This window comes from Parasteatoda tepidariorum, chromosome 10 (assembly GCF_982258835.1).
Source record: "Parasteatoda tepidariorum strain Cologne lab strain chromosome 10, Ptep-v5.0, whole genome shotgun sequence".
NCBI classification, from domain to species: domain Eukaryota; kingdom Metazoa; phylum Arthropoda; class Arachnida; order Araneae; family Theridiidae; genus Parasteatoda; species Parasteatoda tepidariorum.
Genome location: NC_141764.1, coordinates 95,797,025 through 95,818,782, shown reverse-complemented (window position 1 = coordinate 95,818,782; position 21,758 = coordinate 95,797,025). Strand labels below are relative to the sequence as shown.

The window sequence follows — 21,758 nt, the reverse complement described above, 5'->3', positions numbered from 1 at the left end:
AATCCTAGTTTCTTGCATTTTAAAGTATGAAGTGTCATTATAAATAGACATATTTAACAAAAATGAAATATTAGAACATGAACTAGCAGAGAATATTTTAAGTTACATAGTCTGCAAACAACTTTTGCATTACATATATTTCAATTAAATAATTTTTCCTCCTTGAAATACAACCAGAATAAGTATTTTGGAAAATGCTTTTAGACTGAAAGCCTTAACTTTTGAACGCATGATAAAAATAGATTCCCTCAAGGGTATTTGTTAGTTTTTCCAGAAAAATGCTAAAATCATGATTTTATTGTAAAGTGGTAGCAATTTTAATGTATACAATTGGATAAAATGTTCAACTGTTTTTTTCCTTCTAAATATCTATAAATATAGATGAAATAGAACACTGGGGCACCTCGGGATAGTGACACCCGTGTTTATCAAAAGATAAACCCCCTGAGGAAAGTTAAAATAAAATTTTGCCAGCATTAACTGTTAAACTAAAACTTTATTCTCATTCCAACATCTTATAATGCAGAAAAAGATTTCAATTTTTGAATACAAGTTTATTCATTATAATGCTTATTTTTTTAAATATACAAATTACAGCCAGGAATTAATTTAAATTAGGCAAAGAACAGCCGGTTACAATTAATAAAATTGAAAATATTTGAGTTTACTTACTTTTATCTTAATTTGCACATTAGAAATGTCATATATTGAACAAATCGGTATGGTATCAAAATATAGCTTATCCTTGTCTACTTATATGAACAATTCTACATAACTAATATTGCAGACTTAAAACTGCTTGCACATACAACTTTTTTAGCAATTAAGTTGTCATACCACATACAGGAGGAAAAAGGGGTAACAACAAGACTAAAGAAAATCACACTAATATTTCCATTCAGCTTAACATTTATTTTCGTTAAGTATTTTGTAAGACATTATTATTGTAAAACACCTTATTCCGTAAAAACAACCAACAATATGTTTCTACACATTCCTGTGGCATAGGAGATATCTCTTAAAAAAGAAATGGGTGACAAGAGAATTAAAACAATGAAAGGCGTCATGCATAAAAAAAGGAAAGCTAAGAAAAAATTAACTGCTGAAAAGACATTTATAGAAAGAAAGCTTAATTTAAGAGGTTTACAATTAAGGATTTAAACTTTCAAAGAAAAATAAGGTTAAGAAAAAGAATGTAAAAACTGTCTCCTCGATACGGATCGAAGTCCGCATCGCGGAGAATAAAAAAAAAAAAAAAAAGGAACTTGCAAGAAAGAAGCACAAAAAGAGAATCGTCCTAAAAGTGACTTAAAAATTCCTTTACCGGTATAGGACCAGAAAAATTACGGCCATTTAAATTTAAAGAGGCGGAGAGTTTGAAGTTTAGAGGAAAGAGATTGGTTAGATAGCCCCCTAAAATTAAAAGAAAGACGTGAATAGAGGGGTTGGTTGACTTTCCCCACAGGAAGTGCGATGACCATGAGAAAGGTCAACAAGAAAGTTTAAAAAAAATTGCTAAATTGAAAAAAAGGAATAACGTTTAAAGAAAAATTAAAGGCTTAAGTAAAATTAGAAATTAAATTTTCACATTACATTAAGTGTAAATGTGACACTTAAACATTAGAAAAACAAAATTACTGGACATTTTCCTTCACTTGAATTCAATCATAAAAACGAATAAGCACAGCAATTTTTTAACATTTATTAGTTTTGCGTTTAAAATTTCAACATTCAGTTATGCTTCTCTCATGGAATAGGTCTTATACAAAAAGAAACTTCTTTAAATTTTTCACTAATAACATTCTTTTTCATAAATTTTCTAAGTGGTATAGGAACTGTAATACTGCCATCAAGATTTTGAAAATTTTCTAGTATAGTTATTAATAGCCTAGGAATAGCACAGGCTGTTCCATTAATGGTATGACAAAATGACTGATTGCCACCAGGGGATGAATATGTAATATTTAGTCTTCTACTTTGGTAGTCTGTGCAATTAGAAGTACTAGAAATTTCACCATACAGTTTTTGAGCAGGTATCCAGGCCTCGATATCTATTTTGTGGTAAGCTGGCAAACCAAGTTCACAAGGAGGCATTTCAAGAACTTTAAAGTGCAGACCTAATTCAGAGTATAGTTCTCTTTGAATATCAACAAAATAATTCAACATCTCTTCACTTTCATTACCAGATTCATTGGGTGTTACACTAAACATTTCAACTTTGTTGAAATAATGAACCCTGAAAAGAAGAACAAAATAACATTTTATATATAAAGTAAATAAAAAAAAAGGTAACTCTTACTTTGAACTATTATGCGAAACTTTATTAAAAATATGCATTTAGAGAAAAGTGAAAGAGAGAATGCTGTACAATTTTGAAGCAAGAGCCATGCTTTGTCGATAACTTGCCTAAAAATAGGTTATAAAATTTGAAGCTAGGTTAAAACTAAGACAACTTGTTTAAATCAAAAGAAATAAGAGAAAAGCTAAGTTAAATCAAGAAATAAAATCCCTTGTCCTCAAGATAGAGCAATAGCCTTCGATGAGGTCTGTTCCAAAGTAAAACTGTTAAAGCTGGGAGTTTGCAGTCAAAGTATTGCCATCATTTATATATAAATTTTAAACACTGGATAAAAAAAACTTCCTTGTTCGAGACAGATGGGACAAAAAACAGGGTTCCAACTCAATTTTCAAAAAAAATTTCAAGGACCTACGTAGGAGAGAAAAATGACGCATTCCTATTTCACCTTCAAGAATTTACTCCATGGAGCTTTTTGAAAATTGCGTTAGTGCAAATTTCTTTACCATTTCATATTTGATAGCATTATCATAGTAAGATAAAAACAAAGTATCTGTGCACACAATCCAAAAGCATCTGCAAGCTCTGAACATTTTTGATAATGGAATAATTTTATTAAATATATGAAGTTGGTTAACTATTGAATACTTTTACTTTTATTTATTCTTGACAATATATATATATACATGCCCATTAATATTAATAGTTATACATAAAATTACACTTATATAAAGTAGTTATCATATTCAGTAACATTAGTAATTTCCCTCCAAACGAAATTGCATTAAAAGATTTCCTACTGTCACCACAATCGTCTATTTTCATTGTAAAAATCAGCTGATTAAGTTCAACAGCTAACAATGGGATTGCTGCAATATCTGCAAAATTGGTGAATCACCACCAATGTATCTGTGCACAGTGTGTTCATCTATGTTATCTAACTTTGAGAATTATAAAATTGTATATCAAAATTTACCAAATTTTAATCATTGGAAAATGAAAAAAAAAAAAAAAAAAAAAAAAAATCAGAATTTAAAGAAGCACCTTCCATGCTCTTCAAATTAGAATGAAATTTTCGTTTTCACACATTAGCAAATAAATTAAAAAGGTTAAAAAATTGCACGTTTTAAAATTAGTGCATGCGACACGTGGTTAAAACAAGGCTAATACTAGACATGGTTTTCCCACAATCTACTGGTATTTTGCAATCCAATCACAGGAGAGGGGTAAATAAGGATAAGGGACGTTTCTAAATTTAAATCAGATTAGAAAATTAGATGGACTTCGCTGGGCTTCTATTCTTCAGTCAAGAAAACTGTGAAATGAAAGTGAGTGATTGAAATTGTAATAATTTTGCTGAAGTTTTATAAAAAAAATTTTTAATACTATTTCTGTGTTTTTCTCGTAGAAAATATTATTTTGAAAATTACTTCGAGGAAATCAAAAACTGTTCAAGGACACTATCATAGAATTTAAGGACTTTTTGGGGCCCTGATTCTTTCAAACAAAATTCAAGGACTTTCAAATACACTGCGGGAACCCCATGAAATGAAAACTATTTGCAAGCAATTAATTGAATTTGTATTGTAGTGTTGCGACTTGGGCACTTTTATATCCAGTTGTATTTAGGCATCTTGCTAACATTTAACCTATTTAATTGACAACAAACTGCAAGAAATAATTTCATTGTTTGATATGACCTGATCCGACAACCACTTGAAATTAAGTTAATAAGTTGAATGAAAGTTTCCCAGTGATTTATTTTGTTTTAATTTCAAGATGAATAGGGATCTGCTGATTATTCCACTTACTTAACAGTGAAAACTAACATTAGTAGTGTATAAAAATTAAAGCTTAGTCAATTTCTAGGAAAATAGCAAATTTGCTTATCGAAGAACCAAATAGAACCCGATCAGATATTGCTTTTGTAACTCATTACTTATCACAATTTAATAAACATTCTGAAAAAAGGCATTATGTTTTGTTTTGGCTAAAAGAGTTTTGAAATATTTGAATGGTTCATAAGACAGGGTTATGTTTTATAGTGAAGAATTCGGTTCATTAAACTGTGGTGTGGATGCAAGTTGGGGCAACGCAGGAGGAGGAAAATCTCTTCGGGTTCTGTAATTATGATAGGTAATTCTCTTATAACATGGAAAAGTAGAAAACAAAGATAGATAGGACTATCAGCATGTGAAGCAGAATTATTTGCCGCAGCTGACACAGCTAGAGAACTTATTTGGATTATAAATATGCTAAATAAAATGAACGGTAAAAAATTTATTATTGCTCCTGTTACTGTATTTCATCTTATAAAGATATCATTAAAGATAAAGCAATAAAAAACTGTTTACAACATTACTAATAATAACAATCATGATTTCTTAATTAAAGCTGCAACATTTGAGAAGTTAATTTTCTCTTTGGAAAAAATAAGCTTAATTTCAAATTATATTGAGTGAAATAATATCTCTATATGTGTTTTGATTTGAATCAAACAGTAAAATCCTTCTTTCAGAGAGAGATTGTTTTCCTTAAGATGGAAGGATTGATACGAAGTATTTTTCTTTTTAATACTGCAAGATAGTGTCGTTTTCAATTTGTATTTGTCGACTTAATAAACCGTACTTTTTGTCTGACTCATAATCTCTGTGGCTCACAACATTATCAGAAGTTAATATAATTCCAATTGGTTAAGCGACGTATATAATGGAAATTTACTATAATCGAATAAAAAATACAGGTTTTGTTTTCTTCATTTTTTCCCTTCAAGATCTAGAGGAATATAATTGTGAGTCTAAGTCAAAATTCAGGAAAATTTCTTGAGTTAAAAAAAAAAGAAGTTTAAATTGAAAAATTAGTAATAAATTTAAACAAGTTTCTCTCTCCTTTTTCTCAATATTTCTTAGTTTACTTAAAATATATTTAAAATTTACAAATATGTCTTTGTTTCTTGAGTGTATGATTATAACAACTATTTACTGATAATCATGAATATAAGCTTCTTAAGTATCTCTCTGGCTCTCCCTTACAAACAAATAAAATAAACTGTTTTTAAGTTCCACCTTTGAAAATTTGATTTCCCGAAACTTCTGTGATCAATGATTTTTTGAAACGTCTGGACCTTCGAACTCCGGAAACTTATGAATCACTGTTAGCGAAAATTCCGGTAATCCGTATTCTTTCCAGAGCACAATCAGCTTTAAATATATATTTTTTCTGGTAGGAAAAAGTCATTCACAAACCCCCCTTTTTTTGTCGCTGAATTTACGATCTTATCGCATTTGGCAAATGCTTAACGTGAGCCTTATATATGCATAATAAAAAATTAAAGTTCATATTTACTCTTACATTTTCCACATGGAGAAAAATTATGGTAGAGGATAAAACTTACTCTATCTAAAAGAGTCAATGAGCAATACGACACACGCATGATCAATGACATGACTAATCTGCCATTATTTGACTTAATTTAAAAAGCGGTTAACTTATCATAACAAATAACATATATATAACAAAAATAAATGCATTACCAACTGTTTTATTTTTATCAGAAACAGATGACATATTTTTTGTTTTTTTTCTTTGGTCACTACCATAATAAACAAACATTACTACATATACACTACTTCAATGAAAAAGTTATACCTAAATATTCCTTTTTCTTTTTGATGTTTATTGGCTTCAGCACGAAAACATCTGCTGACAGCACAAATCTTTAATGGCAACTCAACTAACAACTGTAACTTATCATAACAAACATATATATAACAAAAATAAATGCATTACCAACTGTTTTATTTTTATCAGAAACAGATGACATATTTTTCGTTTTTTTCTTTGGTCACTACCATAATAAACAAACATTACTACATATACACTACTTCAATGAAAAAGTTATACCTAAATATTCCTTTTTCTTTTTGATGTTTATTGGCTTCAGCACGAAAACATCTGCTGACAGCACAAATCTTTAATGGCAACTCATTAACATCTAATGTCTTTCCAGAAAAATAAGTAGCCAGTGCCATTTCAGAAGTTCCTGATAAACAAACCTTAGGTGCCCACTCATTGTGAATATGATAAACCTAAAAAATTTTCAAACAATAAATATTCTTCAACTACTGAATTGAAAGTTTTATTTTGAAAATTAAAACTGCCATAAATACAAATTACAAAATACTGCTGGTATATAAACTAAAAACTTAAGTAAGTCATCTTAGGAGCATTCAATCTTCATATCTTGGGCAAAATTTTAAACCTCAGCAAACAGTTTATATCAGTTTAAAGCTCAAAATACTAGACTTTGATGTTAGGTAATTTGATTTACACAAATATTTAATTAATGCTTTCATTTTCAACTGGAAGTTCATGGTTCATTTCTTTTAAAGAAATATATGAAATTAAGGACTAAATTAAACATTCCACTAAAATTACTTTTACTGCAATTTATTTGTACTGCAATCATTTGACAAATTAGACTAAACATATACTAGAACATTTATAAAAGGTCATTAAACTTCATTGAAAATTCTTTTTTTGAGTGGTTATTATTATTTACGAGAATGCCAAACCACTGGAGAAACTTTTTGCTGTAAATTCTTTTCCCTCTCCATTACTAATTCAAAAGAAGAAAAAGTGAGTGTAGCGGTAGGTAAGCCACTAAGTTTCAATAGCTGGAAAAAAACTAAAAAATGTCTTCTCATAATTTATATTCATTTGAATAAATTTTAAAATTTTCCCTTCAGTATTTGAAACTACATGGCTTACTCTAGATTTGTCTGAACTCAAATTTTCTATACTTTAAATTAGAAAATTTGATGGAGGGGAAAGAGAATTTGCAATGAAAAGTTTCTCCTGTAGTATGAGGTCCTCTTAAGTGCAACAAGAATGCATAAACCAGATATCTTAAAGGGGTCGCATTCATTTCATCGACAATCACTTCATCGACACCACTTCCTCGACAGGCCGTTTCATCGACTAGGTCATTTCGTCGACAGGGTCATTTCGTCGACAAGTGATTTCGTCGACAGGGTCATTTCTTCGGCAATTGATTTCGTTGACAGGGTCTTTTCATTGACTGGGCCTTTTTCTCGACAGGGTCATTTCGTCGACAGGTCATTTAGTCGACAGGGTCATTTCGTCGACAAGTCATTTCGTCGACAGGGTCTTTTCATTGACAGGATCATTTCGTCGACAAGTCATTTCGTCGACATGATCGTTTCCTCGACAGGGGCATTTCATCGACAGGGTAGTTTTGTCGACAGGGTCATTTCGTCGATAGGGTCATTTCTTCGGCAATTGATTTCGTCGACAGGGTCTTTTTATTGACAGGGTCATTTCGTCGACAGGGTTTTTATGATCTAAAACATTTGGGGAAAAACGCAATTTATTACGATATAACAAATAAATGGACTTTTGAGTTTATAATTGAGGAGAGTTATCCATATGCATCTGATTTTATTCTCATTTAATGTTTTATTAAAATAAGTTCAGCAAACTTGTTTTTTTACTCAAATATTAAAATGTTTTTCTTTTCGACTCGCCAGAGAATAAAAATTAATTTAAATTAATAAAATTTGCGGTGAGAGTATATATTTTAAAGGCGAGCAATAAGTCCTTTAGAAAGTGTAATCGGAAATGGAAATGTTTTTAAATATCATGTTTGATATGTGTTCTGAAAAAGAAATGTGAATTTTTGTTTCCAATACGAAAAAAGTGGAATTTTGAATGTTGATAGAACATTTCGTGAAATTTTACCCTTGTGGTTTTCGCTATGTGTGAAAATTTTCATAATTATTTTTTCTCATTTGTAGTCTACTGCACAAATTTGATATTTTAAATATATATGCATTTTTTATTTTCATTTTTTCTGCATTTTAGTTTTGAGCCTCCTGCTTGTTCAGTTGTTGTTGTTGCTGTTAATTTACGTCGCACTAGAGCTGCACAATGGGCTATAGGCGACGGTCTGGGAAACATCCCGGAGGATGATCCGAAGACCATCACAATTTTGATCCTCTGCGGAGGGAATGGCACCCCCGCTTCGGTAGCCCGACGACCTACGTGCGAAGTCGAGCACTTTACGGTAGCACAGTTTAACGAGGACCCATACCTCACACCCTCGGTCCCTACGCAGACTGATCCAAGTGGTCACCCACCCGCACACTGACCGCAGTCAGTGATGCTTGACTTCGGTGATCTGCTGGGAACCGTGTCTTAACGATCAGTCCACTGCGGGATTGGCTTGTTCAGGCAGAAAATAATCAAAATTTTGATTGGCGATAAGTCGTGCTAATAGTTGTCAGTAAGCGTTTGAAAATTGTGTTTTCATCCTGTGCAGAAAATCAGTTAAAAATTTATACTATTAAAAAATTGGTCAAATTTTAATTGCAAGATTTTTTTTCTTTTTCGTAAAGTAAGAGTTATTTATTCTTACGTTTAAATTCCAGGCTTGACTTTTTGTTAATTTTCTTTTAAACAAAATGTGTCTAATTTAAATCCTACAAATAAAAAATGAATTAATTCATCATTTACTTACTACTATTATTATTCCTATTAAATTATACTATTTTTATTTAATTATAATTATAGTATAATTCAAAAATAGTATTATTTGATAATATTAGATTAGAATTGAATAATTAATACTATTATTAAATCCACTATTAATAGAAAAAACACATTTTGTGAAGAGCAAACACTAACACGCTTGCAACATTACGCCCGTGCTTCTAAACATTTTTGGTAAGGTGAGTAGCACTTTAAATATTGTGGGAATCTACAACCGCCTCGGTAAATACCTAAACATCAAGTTCGTGTTCCTATTGTTCTTCGAAATCTTTAATAGTAGTAACGAAACTAAGACTCAGTTCGATTGTTCGAATAAGCATATTCCTGTCCTAATGTTAACGATGCTGAACAAAAAGTTTAAAATTGCAATTAAAGTGAACATTAAGAAATTACTTTTCCATCATAAAAAACCTAAAAATTTTTTTTCTGTTGTTGTTGTTCATTTACGTCACACTAGAGCTGCACAATGGGCTATTGGCGACGGTCTGGGAAACATCCCTCAGGATGATCCGAAGACATGCCATCACGATTTTAATCCTCTGCAGAGGGGATGGCACCCCCGCTTCAGTAGCCCGACGACCTGCAAGCGAAGTCAAGCACTTTACGGTAGAACAGTTTAACGAGGACCGATATCACACACCCTCGGTCCCTACGCAGACTGATCCAAGTGGTCACCCACCCGCACACTGACCGCAGCCAGTGATGCTTGACTTCGGTGATCTGCTGGGAACCGTGTCTTAACGATCAGTCCACTGCGGGATGAATTTTTTTTTCTACTTATGCAAATATAATAATTAAGTCTATGATTATTTTCATTTCTGTGAGAATTCGATTGAAGTCTATGTTTTTGTTAAAATTTATGTAAAAATGTTCAAAATTTTTACAGCAATAAATTTAGCTTTCCCCTGCTTGAAATAGTGTCTAAATTTTCATTGTAATATATTTTTATTACTTTTAATTCTAAAAATATATTTTATTAATTTGATTTGATATTAAAAACAATTTGATTGTTAACGTCACACTATAACTAGTGACCACGGTCCGGATATCATGCTTGGTAATGTTCTGAAGACAATCCTTACCTATCCTGAAAATAAGTGTCGAGCTATTACGATTTAGATATAGAAATGTAGATTTCGATACATCAACTGTTTAAACGCTTCTCAACTACCTATTAATTAATTTAAAAAGCGAACTTCTTTTAGTGCAATTGGAACAATAAACAGCCATAAAGAATTTTACTTTAGTATAAGATTAAATAAGTGCATTTTTCTTATTAATAATAGAAATATTTAAATTAAATCTCTAAAATAGTTTCAGAATTACGCATGACACTATCAACGAAATGACCCTGTCGACGAAGTAACTTGTCGAAGAAATGACCCTGTCGAAGAAATGACTTGTCGACGAAATGACCCTGGCGACGAAATGACCCTGTCAATGAAAAGACCCTGTCGACGAAATGACCCTGTCGACGAAATCACTTGTCGACGAAATGACCCTGTCGACGAAATGACCCTTTCGTTGAAATGATCCTGTCGACGAAATCACCCTGTCGATGAATTGACTTCTCGACGAAATGACCCTGTCGACGAAACAACCCTGTCGACGAAATGACCTAGTCGATGAAATGGCCTGTCGATGAAGTGGTGTCGATGAAATGGCCTGTCGATGAAGTGATTGTCGATGAAATGAACCAGACCCATCTTAAAGATGTCTTCTCAGGGTTCATGCCCTACTTTAGAAATAAAATTCAAGTACTTTTCAAGGACTTTTTAAGACTTATTATAAAATTCTCAAGGACTTAAATTTTAGGAAAAGATAGACTAAAATTTTACATTTTAAACTAAAATGTTTTGACGATAATAGTTAGTTGACAGTCGATAATAGCAGTACTGAAAAATAAGACTTCCATTGCTCTCTTGATTTCGGAAAGTGATCTAAGCAAAATTCGGGCAGGACGGGGGGGGGGGATGTTCTATATAATACTGTGATATCAATTAGATATTTAAAAACAACTCTGCTGGGAAAATTTTATTTAATATTTAAAGTGGCAGAAGCATTTAGACAGTGAAATTTAAATTGTTCTTAAACATAATTTTGAAATTTTGACCACTTTTCTATTAAAGAAAATTAATCAATTATTGGATGTTGCGGCTTAATTATCATTTTAAATTTATTACGGGTCAACCAAAATTGAATCAGTTGCCAACTTCCACCTCAATATCTTCTGATAGATTCTTACTAGCAATTTTGGTCACTTTGACTATTTTAATTAACTACTCATACTTAAATTAATTTTTTGTAAGTAGAATCGATCATACGCATTTGACATGGTCACATGAACACGAATCGTAACGAGTAGTTTTCAAATAGAGTATAAATACGAAAATCGATGTTTGATATTGCAAAATGCGCGAATACGAATAACGACATTGGATTTTAAACTTGCGGAAAAACGAATAGCGATATTGGGGTTTAAAAACGCTTAAGTACAAATCGCGATATTAGATTTTTAAATTACTTTAATGGGAATTGAACGTACAATTTTTGAATCAAGCGAAAACGAGTAGCAACACATAGCTTTAAAATCAGTTTAATACGAAGACCGATGATTGCCAGAATAAGAATAGAGTTTTTGTCAGAATCTGGCGCAGTGCCCAATATTTAAAATTCCTAAAATCAGCCAAACATACATAAAATCAAACAGTACGTGTCATCAACCCAAAGGCGGGGAAGTCATTCTCTCACACTTACGTGCGTCAAAAAGTTAAACACAGAAATGCAGGAAATAGGGTTGTTTTCCTGAGTTTTCGATACTTTTCAAGGTCATTTTGAATTTTTCAAGGATTTAATATCATTTTCAAGTACTTCTAGGGGCCCTTGAAAATCAAAATGAAATTCAAGTACTTTTCAAGGCCGCGGGAACCCTGCTTCTTCAGGTTGATTTTAGTGAGAACCCCTGTGGCAGAATTTTTTTGGGCTTCCTGCAACATACCTCTCGATTTTTTTTTCCTCTCTATTATTTCAGATTTATTATTTCTTACGGGATACAAAAATAAAATTTTAAGAAAAAGTACCTAAATTTGAATTTGTGAAGGAAGGAAATTTGACCTGGACAGACTCCTGAAATTTGATTGTAAAAATTGTATATAAATTCTTAGCATTAAATTAATTCTTATAAATTCTTTTGTAATCTCAAAATTGTAAATAAAGAGATGAAATTTTGTAAGATGTGAAAAATTTAAAATCTTAAGTGACATTGTTTAGAATATTTGACAATTCGGTTACAAAAGTGAATTAATTTACACACATATAGAAACTTATTTAAATACCTGTGAATGTTTGTTTTCAGTTCGCATTCCACAGCTTTCAAAACATTTGGAACCTAATATATCCGGAACAGACATCAACATAAACCCTTTTTTAGTTAGTTTCTCTACAGCATACCTAATTAATGATTGTTCTAGAAGAGCCAAGTCATTTTTCAAAAAGTAACTCTTACTACCACACATTTGTCCTAAATTTTTTGTTCTTAACAAATTTAGTCTCTTAGTAAGATTATCAAAAGTTGAAGGAAAATAAGTAAACGCAGTTTTTGAACCCATTTTATGTAGTACAACTGGTTCTTCTGATCTATTTCTTGCCACTCTCGGATGCATAGCATTTGGAAACCAAAACAATTTGGGTGTTATGTTTTTTTTTAACTCTGCTGCTTTTATAGGATCACTTCGATGTAACTGTTGAAGTTCTTTAAGTGCATCTTGTAACTCACAAGGAACTTTACGTAATATGACATTGGAAGATATTTCTTTCAAATTTGCCGAATCACTGAAATAATCCCAGTCAACTGCTCTTTCGGTGAAATTCGAAGATGTACAGAAACATCGTACACGAATGTTTCGAATTAAATCTCTAAATAACATAATAAGAAAAATAACAGTATAAAATAGTACATACACTAAATTAAGACACCTTTAGAAGTTACGAAACATTGAATTTAACAAGAATAATAACTATTAATAATTAAGCAATACTTTCTAATCATTACTCATAATTTCACTTCTATGCTTTCAGCGAACGATGCGGTGGAAACAAAACAAGCGTCATGATTATTTAAGTTGAGTTGAGGAGAAGGAAAAGTGCTTTTTTACTCTTTTCTTTTTGCGCGTGCGCTACTCTTGAACTTGATTCTAAGGGACCGTTTTCACCACATGCAATTCACGCAACTGGGCTAGCCTCCTTGATGGCTCTCATCTTTCCCTCCTTCCCAGGGCGAGGGAGTTGCTTGTCTTTAGAATAATTACTGGACATGACTACTAGCAGGACCATCTATTTAAAATTAACCCGGTCAATTCACCTCTTTGTGTACCCTGTAACACTTCGCCTATGACTGGGGAGCATCTATTTGATTGCCCCTCTCTTCTTGACATTCGTTCCTGTGACGATTTTCGTGCCCTCTCACCTTCTGGATCTACTTCAGTTACACCGCAGGACGCTTTATGTCTGAGAAGACGATGGCGGACGCAATTTAATAATAATAATAATAAAAAATTCACGCGTCTCCAATCCTTTTCTTTCGACGCAAATAAAAATACATTTTTTGAAAAGGGTAACAAAGAAAACAAATTTTTTTTTCACAATTAACTACCGGGTACGAAAAGTTATCTTATATAAATAACATTAACTAAAGTTATCCTATATAAATAACATTAATATGAAAAAAGTGGTAGTAACAATGAGCAGAAAATAAAACTCATTAACCTTAATATTTTTTGATCTGATGATGATCAGATTTTCACTTTCTGGAACTCAATCTTAGTGGTTCGAAGGGGTGACCTGAAATATACTAATTAATTAGGGCGTTTAGTACGTTTTTCTGTATGAAAATATCATCTGTTCCAATTAATTAAAATATTAATACCCCTCCAAACCATTTAGTCCTAACACGTAAAGATCCGATCATTAAATCAAAAGTTATTCAAGAAGGTCCGTTTTTATTCTTCAGATCCATAATTCAGAGAGTTCATTTTTTTCTTCACACTGTACATATTTATCTTCACTGCAATGCAACACTCGTACATATACGTTTCTCGCTTCTAGATTGGTATAGGTACTTTATTTACGTCGCACTAGAGTTGCACAATGGTCTATTAGCGATGATCTGGGAAACATCCCTAAGAATGATCTGAAAATATGCTATCACAATTTTGATCTTCTGTAGAGGGGATGGCTCCTCCGCTTTGAGAGCTTGACGGTCTGCGCTTTGATCAGTTTGATCAGCCTGCGTTGGAACCGAGGGTGCGCGGTATCAGTCCTCGTTAAAGTGTTCGACCGTAAAGTGCTCGACTTCTCGGGCAGGTCATTGGGCTACGAAAGCAGGGGAGCCATACCCTCTGTAATGGATAAAAATTGCAATGGCATGTCTTCGGATCATCCTTAGGGATGATTCCCAAACCATCACCAAGAGCTCATCATGTAGCTCTAGTGTGACGTAAATAAAGTACCTACCTACTTGATATTTGAATAATTTGTTACTAAAATGAACTTTTCTTATCCTATTATAAAAGACTATGAATGCCAGTATAGTAGTCATAATAAAAGGTCCCCTGTTATTAGAAAGACCAAAGATTGCCAGTGCTCTTCCTATATTTATTTAACCATCAGGCTATCAACTGCATTCACACAAAAAAAGAGATAAATTTGTGAGGGTAAAAATATTGTTGACATAAAATCTCTGCTTGACATAAAATATAAAGCGTATGAAATATAATACTTGACACGTATGGAACCTTAGCAAAATAATAAATTAGGTGCAGTATTTAACATAAATATGTTCAAAATAATTATTTTGTGATACTAACAAGTTATGTACTTTGTTTATTAATTATTTAAAAAAAAATCCTCCTCGTTAAAGTGCCGACATAATCGTTTGTCTTTGTTGACTGCTTGTGTTTACATGCGTTCTGCTCTCTTTATGAAAATGTTCAGATAGTTTTTTTAAAAGTCTGTTCATGAAAAAGTATATTTTATTACCTTTAAAACCACTACGATATTTTCATAACTTTTATTTAATGAATTTAGAGCAGCGAACTCCTTTTCCAACCCGCTTCGCTCACCCACTCAATTAAAATTAATAATTTCACAATAGCTTTAAATCGTTAAGAGCGAAAGGATTATTACATTAAAATTAGCAATTGTTAATTTAAAAGATTCCAAATTTTTTTTTTATTGTATAGCAGAAACTTTTTTTTTCAATTCTCTTCTGATTAATTAAACTTACTGGTTCTGCTCGATTACAAACTATAACTTTTTTTACACTCTCATTTAATTTTCAGTTATCATAACATTCTTTAAATATTTTTCTACTAAGAGATTATATAGTAATAACGCGAAAAGTTATTACTTATTAATGCTTTAGAATTTTTAGCAGCTATTTTGTACAAATTATTTAAGTTGCATATGTTCATTATGTGGAGTTCTATAATAATGTTCATAAAATTCGTTGAAAAATTGAGTATTACTTTGTAAAATGCAGATAGAATTTTATAATTATTTCATTTTCTAATTGTAAAACGATAGATAAATAACTTTAATAATAATTTTTAATATATATTTTATCAACTTATAATTTTATCAACTTATATAATTTAATTATTATATTAAAATATAGAAGTACTTATTTTTTAATCTCATGAAAAAATATTTGAATTAATTTTATTTTCTATTAGAAAAAGAATAACGACATATTTACATTATATTACTTCCGGTTTATAGGCGGGCAGAAATACGCATTTTCCGGTTTACGACATATTTTTCGTTTTCCATCCGGGCAGAAATACTTTCCATGATGACGTCACTTCCGCCTCTTATACAACGGTGTATACTACTAGTCTGACATTAGTATGGAAATAAAAATTGATGGTATAAGAAAAGAATATCATATTTTTTATTCGCTTTTTATAACTTACAATAAAAATTAAATAATTGGTGGTTTAATTTAATAAAAATTCGATTTAGATCGGTTAGTTTTCGGTTATTAAAAAAATAAGTTTAAGAAATTAAAGAAACTTTTAAAGCTAGGAAATATGTGATGCCTATTGTGGCATCAGAAGAATAATTTCAGTGGCAGAAACATCTGTATAGATCTGCAATATCGTGGAACAAATTTTAAACTTTCTTGCTTGTCGTAAGTTTAAGGAAGCAATGATGTAAAATATTACAATGAGGAAATGGTTGCACTACTATAAGAAAATACTTAAAATTAAATAACTGAAGCATTATTAGTTTAAAACTTATTAATTGAAAAAAAAAATCTCTGTAACAGCAAAATTAAAATAAAAAAATTTATTGTTTTAAATTCTTTTATTTTATTGAAATAAATCAAAAGAAAAATTAAAAATAAAAACTTAAAAAGAAAAAAAAAAGTGAACGAAACACTGGCTAAGCTAAGTAAATTTTCTAAGCGAATAAAGTTTAAAAAGTTCTAAAATTTTAGAAATTAAATATTTCTACTGAAGAGAAATAATTTTATGCTTCGAACGATTTTCTAAAAGCTTGGACAGAAGGCAGGGAAAATCTAGAAAAAAATTTCAGATTCCGTGGACTTGGGAAGTTAGGTAGAAGTAAATGAATAATTCCCTTACAAAATTTTGTTGAAACCCACTAAAGCACGTTAATTTAAAACTTGCCAGAAAAAAAAAACAGGAATAATTCAGAGCAGATCATTTTTTTTGTATAAGTTTTATTTTGTTGGGGGAAATGTCTATCATGTTTTTAGAAAAAAATTATCTAAATACAATACAGCTTATTTTATTCTTTTTGCAGATTCCATTAGAGTTCAACAGAGGACAAGGTCTCTTACGACCAAAGCTTTTAAATCTCAAATTTCTTCGAAGAGATAATTGCATCCTTAACAATCGTGTACTTTAAAACAAGACAAATTCCATATAGTTTTTCTTTTAATGCTTACTGGGGTTACTTACAGAAAGTTTTAGGCTTAGTAGTTTAGAATTTTCTTATTATTGTCAATTATTTTGATTCATTAAATGCTTGTAAATATTTGCATTTTTCATAGCTTTCGTGATTAATGTTATTCATTATTTCCTTATGTATTTGTGTTGATTTAAGTTAAATAAAATTTTCTTCTATTTTAAATTTCTCAATTCTTCAGAAATGGAAACGGTTTGGTGAGCTCACAAAATTGATTAAGATTTCGAATTATATAAATGTAGTGTTTAGAGTATCAACATAGTTTTTAAATGTTTTCATCAATATCGATTTTATTAATTTACAATGTGACAAATAATTAAATGGTGGTCTAGCATCCAAGATCTATTTACTTTTTCCGTTTATATAGGATGTCTGAAAGATGGAAAATCTAGAAAAATACGCATCGGATCAAAAATTTCGAAAAAATTAGAAATTTTATATAAAATACCTATTTTTAAAAGGTGAATTCAATGATAAAATAAAATTGACACCTACTCCTCACATCTGAGGGTGGACCGGAATTCCGAAAGTTTCTTCCCCCCCCCCCTGCAGATTTGGATTTTCTAGGAAAATATATGATTTAAGAGTTTTTAGGATTTTGATTCACAGATGGCGCCGTATTCTTATAATAAAAACAGCGTACAAAATGGAGACATCAAAAGTAGAATTTCATCAATTTTAACCCCTTCTCCCTAAGAAGTTGAGGAGATTCCCAAAGTGGGGGTCGAGTTTGATGTCATTGAATGCATCTGTAGAAAATTTTTTAAGCATTTTTATTTAGATTTTTTTACCAGTTGCGTATTTCACGAGATAATTCTCAATTTCTTTACTTTTCAGACATCTTGTATAATAACCTTAGCAGCAAAATAACTTGGGCTCGCATTGGACCAATATTCACGAATCCTGGCTCAATGAAGGTTCAAAGGGCCTTTATTTTCCGATATTGGCCCTATATGGAATTATCCGATTCAACCGATATTGTACAGCCATTTTAAAACCAATATCAGTCCTATATATAAAGTTGTTAGATTCATCCGATATTTTGTATTCATTATTCAGCTGATATAGGTTTTATATTGGCCGTATATAGCCCGATACTTGCCCTATATAAGATTAATATTAAAAAATCTAGGCATCCTATTATTGGCCCCTCGGTACATGTTCATAGGACTCCTATTGAGCCCAATTGCAGTCAAGGTAAAATTGTTACTCGGGAGCATGCAGAAGTACTAGGATTCGTTATTTAATGTTATATCCAGTCAGCTTTATTTTAAAAATTTGATTGCAATTAATTGCGAAATGCGTGTACAAGATATCATTTAAATTGAAAGTGGTCACGGCGCACATGTCAAAACTTACTTCTTGTTCCCTAAAGTAGTTTCAGGGTAATCAGGGTGCGTGGCGCTTTTAAAAAGTGCTTAAAGGTGCTTATTTTAGATTTTCGCTTTTTAAAAGCCACTAAAGGTGCTTTTTTCATTGGGTGCTTTTAAAAAGTACTTAATTTTCCATTTTTCAAAATGAGATTTTTCCTTTACAATGTTGATTTTCGCTTCAAATTATGCAAAAAGACGCAGTTCACATTGTTCTGTTCAACATTTTCATTCAGCCCCAATCTATTTCAGCTTATAGTCAGTCCGTAGCGTATGAAAACGCCATTCATTTTACATGACTCAAAATTTCATGATTTTTGACAATTGTCAAAAGCAATGCCAAAAGGTTTTTTTTGTGGACATGACGGTTAAAGCAAGATAAAACCGTCGATTGTCAAAAACTTTCTAACTCTGCCTAGTTATGATATTTTTTTAAAGTGCTTAAAAATATTTTTTGAGTGCTTGAAAAGTGCTTAAAAGGAGCTTATTTTTTGTTGAATAATTTGGCTACGCACTTTGTAAATTTATTTCCTTTTTTCTCTATTTATAAAGATCAATGTTTACTTTTTTAAGGGAAAAGTTTAATAATATTTTCGTATTTTACTTAGTCGAAGAGTACTGCTATTTAAAGGCAATTTTAAGGCGATGCAATTTTAAATTACTGTCATTGGTTATCATACTGTAAGTTTTTTCTAAAAATAATTTTAAAAAAAAGGGAAAAAATAAAACTTCGTTTGCTCGCCAAACAAAAACGTTTCTCTATGCTTCAAATGTGTAACGAAATACTTCATTCAGTCAAAATGCTTTGAATTATTTCATCCTTGAAAGTCATGGGCTAAACAATAAAATTGCATTTAAATGTAAGTGGCGTTCAAACAAACTAAGAGAATGACTGATTCTCTCTCAATGTCACGTTACTATATTAACAAGGAAATAGTGAACGCACATTACCAGCTATTTGCTGGTAATCTGTTATGTAATCTTGTCGCAAGTAGAATATATTTTTTCCAGGTAAACTTTTTTGAAAACTTTATTACTTTTAAAATATTAATTTTTGAATTCTTTACGATTTCGATTGTTCCATTCATATTTAGTAAGTGCAAAGTAGAATTTATGTCATTATTGTTGCATCTAAAATCATATATTATTTTAATGTGGCTACTAAATATAGTTATCTAAAAAAAAAGGCTTGCTCGCTTGTACAAGCAAGATAAGTAAACCTAAAGAAAGGTAAAAATCAATTACTTGTTGTGTTAATCGTTAAAATAAAAGTGATTTTTCTATTTAATTATATACTAAACATGTGTCGGTAAATATTATTAATTCGCCGATGAATATTAAAACACTGATTTTGGTCTAAGAGTTTTAAAAAAACTAAACTAAATGATATTTTTTAATCATTTAAGTTTAATATAATATAATGCAATAGATTTGATTAGAGTAATCTAAGTTTAGAAAAAAGATTTTGTTTATTCAACTTATTCAATTTATATTTAGGATTTCAGTTGAAATGAAAAGATTATTTTAACTTTTCAAATTTTTTTTATTTATTTATTTACTGTTTTCTTCTTCTTCTGTAGACTCGAGTATTTAAGTAATCAAAATATTAATGTTTCTTATATTAGCTAGAAATATTAGTTATTGAGTTGTGAATGCACTTAGAGTTACCAAGCGGGTTCGATCTTCGTCGACAGAAGACTTCCAGTGTAGTAAATGGTGCCTGATGCACGTTAAATCTCTCGAGTCACAAAGTCCTCCATCTTCCCATAACAAATCATACCTCTGGGGGTATTGATCCAGGCGTTTCATTGTTTTCTGGATTGGTTCAAAATTACAAGGCTACGGAGTTGAAGATTAGTAGTCGTAAATCCAAAATTGGGTCTGTTGTTCAACGACGGTTATGAAACAAAAATATGTATCCAAAAGAAGATAAGATGTACTTCACGTTACGTATCAATAATAAAGAACAACGCGTATTAAGCATAAGTAATGACACAAAAACGGAAATACCTACTACACTATAAAGATTTCCGGACCAAAATGCGGCATAAAGTACCGGTACTTTTAGTGCCTTATCCCTTTTAGTGCATTATCTCTGTAAAATCCATTTTTATCGTAAAATATTATACCGTAATTTTTACAGTTATTTATCTTTAATTAATATGATTCAGTGATTTTACGATAAATATTACTGTACAATTTTTTTTGTTTCATAATATGTTCCTATAAAAGTGGATTTTACAGTTACAGTACCATCTTGAATGTCAATATTTTTTACTGGAATTTGATACGGAACTTTTTACAGTGTATAGATTTGGTTTTAAAAATTTGAACTTTCTTCAGAGTCGAAACACAGAAGGATAGAATAAAATACGGGGACAAGAACATTCCTCGACGCTAAGGAATTAAATTGAAGATTATTTTCTTAATTCTTCAGTTATTGATTTATTAGCGAAACATAATATTAAAAAAATATTCAGTATTTACCAGGGATTTGGATTTTCGAGTGTCTTAAACTATTTTATTTTATTATTGTGTCAAATTTGACATGAATATTGTTTCGAAATGAACAGTATATGTCTTCGAATGAATGATATGATTTCCTATTTTCATTAAAAAAAATTAAATAAATTTAAATATTTTTTATTTCTTGGCATTTTCATCTTATTTCCAATGCCCACCTGTGTTAACATTTCTTTAATTCAGACATTTTACAGGGCAGATTTGTTGTCCACTCTTTCAGGGGCTCCCTATTAGGTTGGCCAACGTTGCTCCCACAGTAAGCACAGATTGTACAGAGAATGAAAGAACATCCATTCCTTGCCAGGGATTTGAACCCAGAACCTTTCTGATGCCAGACCAGTTCCCTGACCCCCTACACAGTGCGTTTGAACATTATTTAAGATGCAATTGTTTTTTAAACATATCAAGATTGATATCTTTAAAATTGTTTATCCAAAAATCCATCTTGATTATTTCTTCATTTAACTTTTATCTAAATTTCAAACTTTAATAACGCAAATTTTTTATCCGGAAACGTTATCTGTCAAAAGAAAAAAAAACATTCACTAATATTTCTATTTATGAATATTCTTATTTTTTTTTCACCTTTTGTTTCAACAGCCATATCAAATTTTGTTATCAATTCACATATCAGATATGCCTTTCTAAACTGTCATGCAATAGTCTGTTTACGTTTCAAGGTTTATTGAAACAAATCCATTAACTTAATAAAACTTTTATTTAGTGTGTCATTAAAGAAGGTCTGAGAAGACAAACAGGGTGATATTGAAAGAACCAAAGTAGAATATGGATGCTTATATGGACGCATTATATGATATCCGAATTGCAAGTGCAATTGTTGCAGTATTGGTATCGATTTTGCTGTATTGGTAAGGCTTATTGTTTTGACAGCTTATAATAGTTTAATTTATTTATAAAGTTATGTTACTTGGTGTATAATGCACAGCAAAATAAGACAGGTTCGAGTCAGAATCAAGGACGAAATTATTTTTATCACCCTTTATCAG

General features: G+C 30.9%; 3 protein-coding genes across 3 annotated transcripts in view; 2 read left to right on the top strand and 1 right to left on the bottom strand.

The window, feature by feature from the left end:
* Positions 1-1,677: 1,677 nt before the first annotated feature.
* On the bottom strand, positions 1,678-12,967 carry LOC122271576 (serine--tRNA ligase, mitochondrial). Its single transcript, XM_071184311.2, has 4 exons — positions 12,904-12,967; positions 12,202-12,781; positions 6,200-6,384; positions 1,678-2,236 (listed from the first exon to the last, which is right to left on the bottom strand). Exons 1-4 carry the CDS (start codon positions 12,912-12,914, stop codon positions 1,747-1,749), a joined length of 1,266 nt encoding a protein of 421 aa, XP_071040412.2. The 5' UTR covers positions 12,915-12,967; the 3' UTR covers positions 1,678-1,746.
* Positions 12,968-19,105: 6,138 nt separating this feature from the next.
* The window catches only part of LOC107442059 (cytochrome P450 3A8), a 40,096-nt gene continuing 37,443 nt past the window's right edge, over positions 19,106-21,758 (top strand). Inside the window, exons 1-2 of the mRNA XM_021145839.4 lie at positions 19,106-19,239; positions 21,476-21,620. Coding sequence (XP_021001498.2) covers positions 21,538-21,620 — 83 coding nt within the window. The 5' untranslated portion in view covers positions 19,106-19,239; positions 21,476-21,537. The remainder of the gene's footprint in view (positions 19,240-21,475; positions 21,621-21,758) is intronic.
* The window catches only part of LOC139426240 (cytochrome P450 3A21), a 75,098-nt gene continuing 72,459 nt past the window's right edge, over positions 19,120-21,758 (top strand). The window contains exon 1 of the mRNA XM_071184309.2: positions 19,120-19,239. The gene's annotated coding sequence lies outside the window, so the exon portion shown is untranslated. The remainder of the gene's footprint in view (positions 19,240-21,758) is intronic.

Excerpts from the sequence above, each read along its gene's own strand:
- LOC122271576 (XM_071184311.2), bottom strand. Across the intron at positions 6,385-12,201 it reads CTGAAAACAAACATTCACAG|GTTTATCATATTCACAATGA; the intron begins GTATTTAAATAA and ends AAAATTTTTTAG. Across the intron at positions 2,237-6,199 it reads AAAGAAAAAGGAATATTTAG|GGTTCATTATTTCAACAAAG; the intron begins GTATAACTTTTT and ends TCTTCTTTTCAG.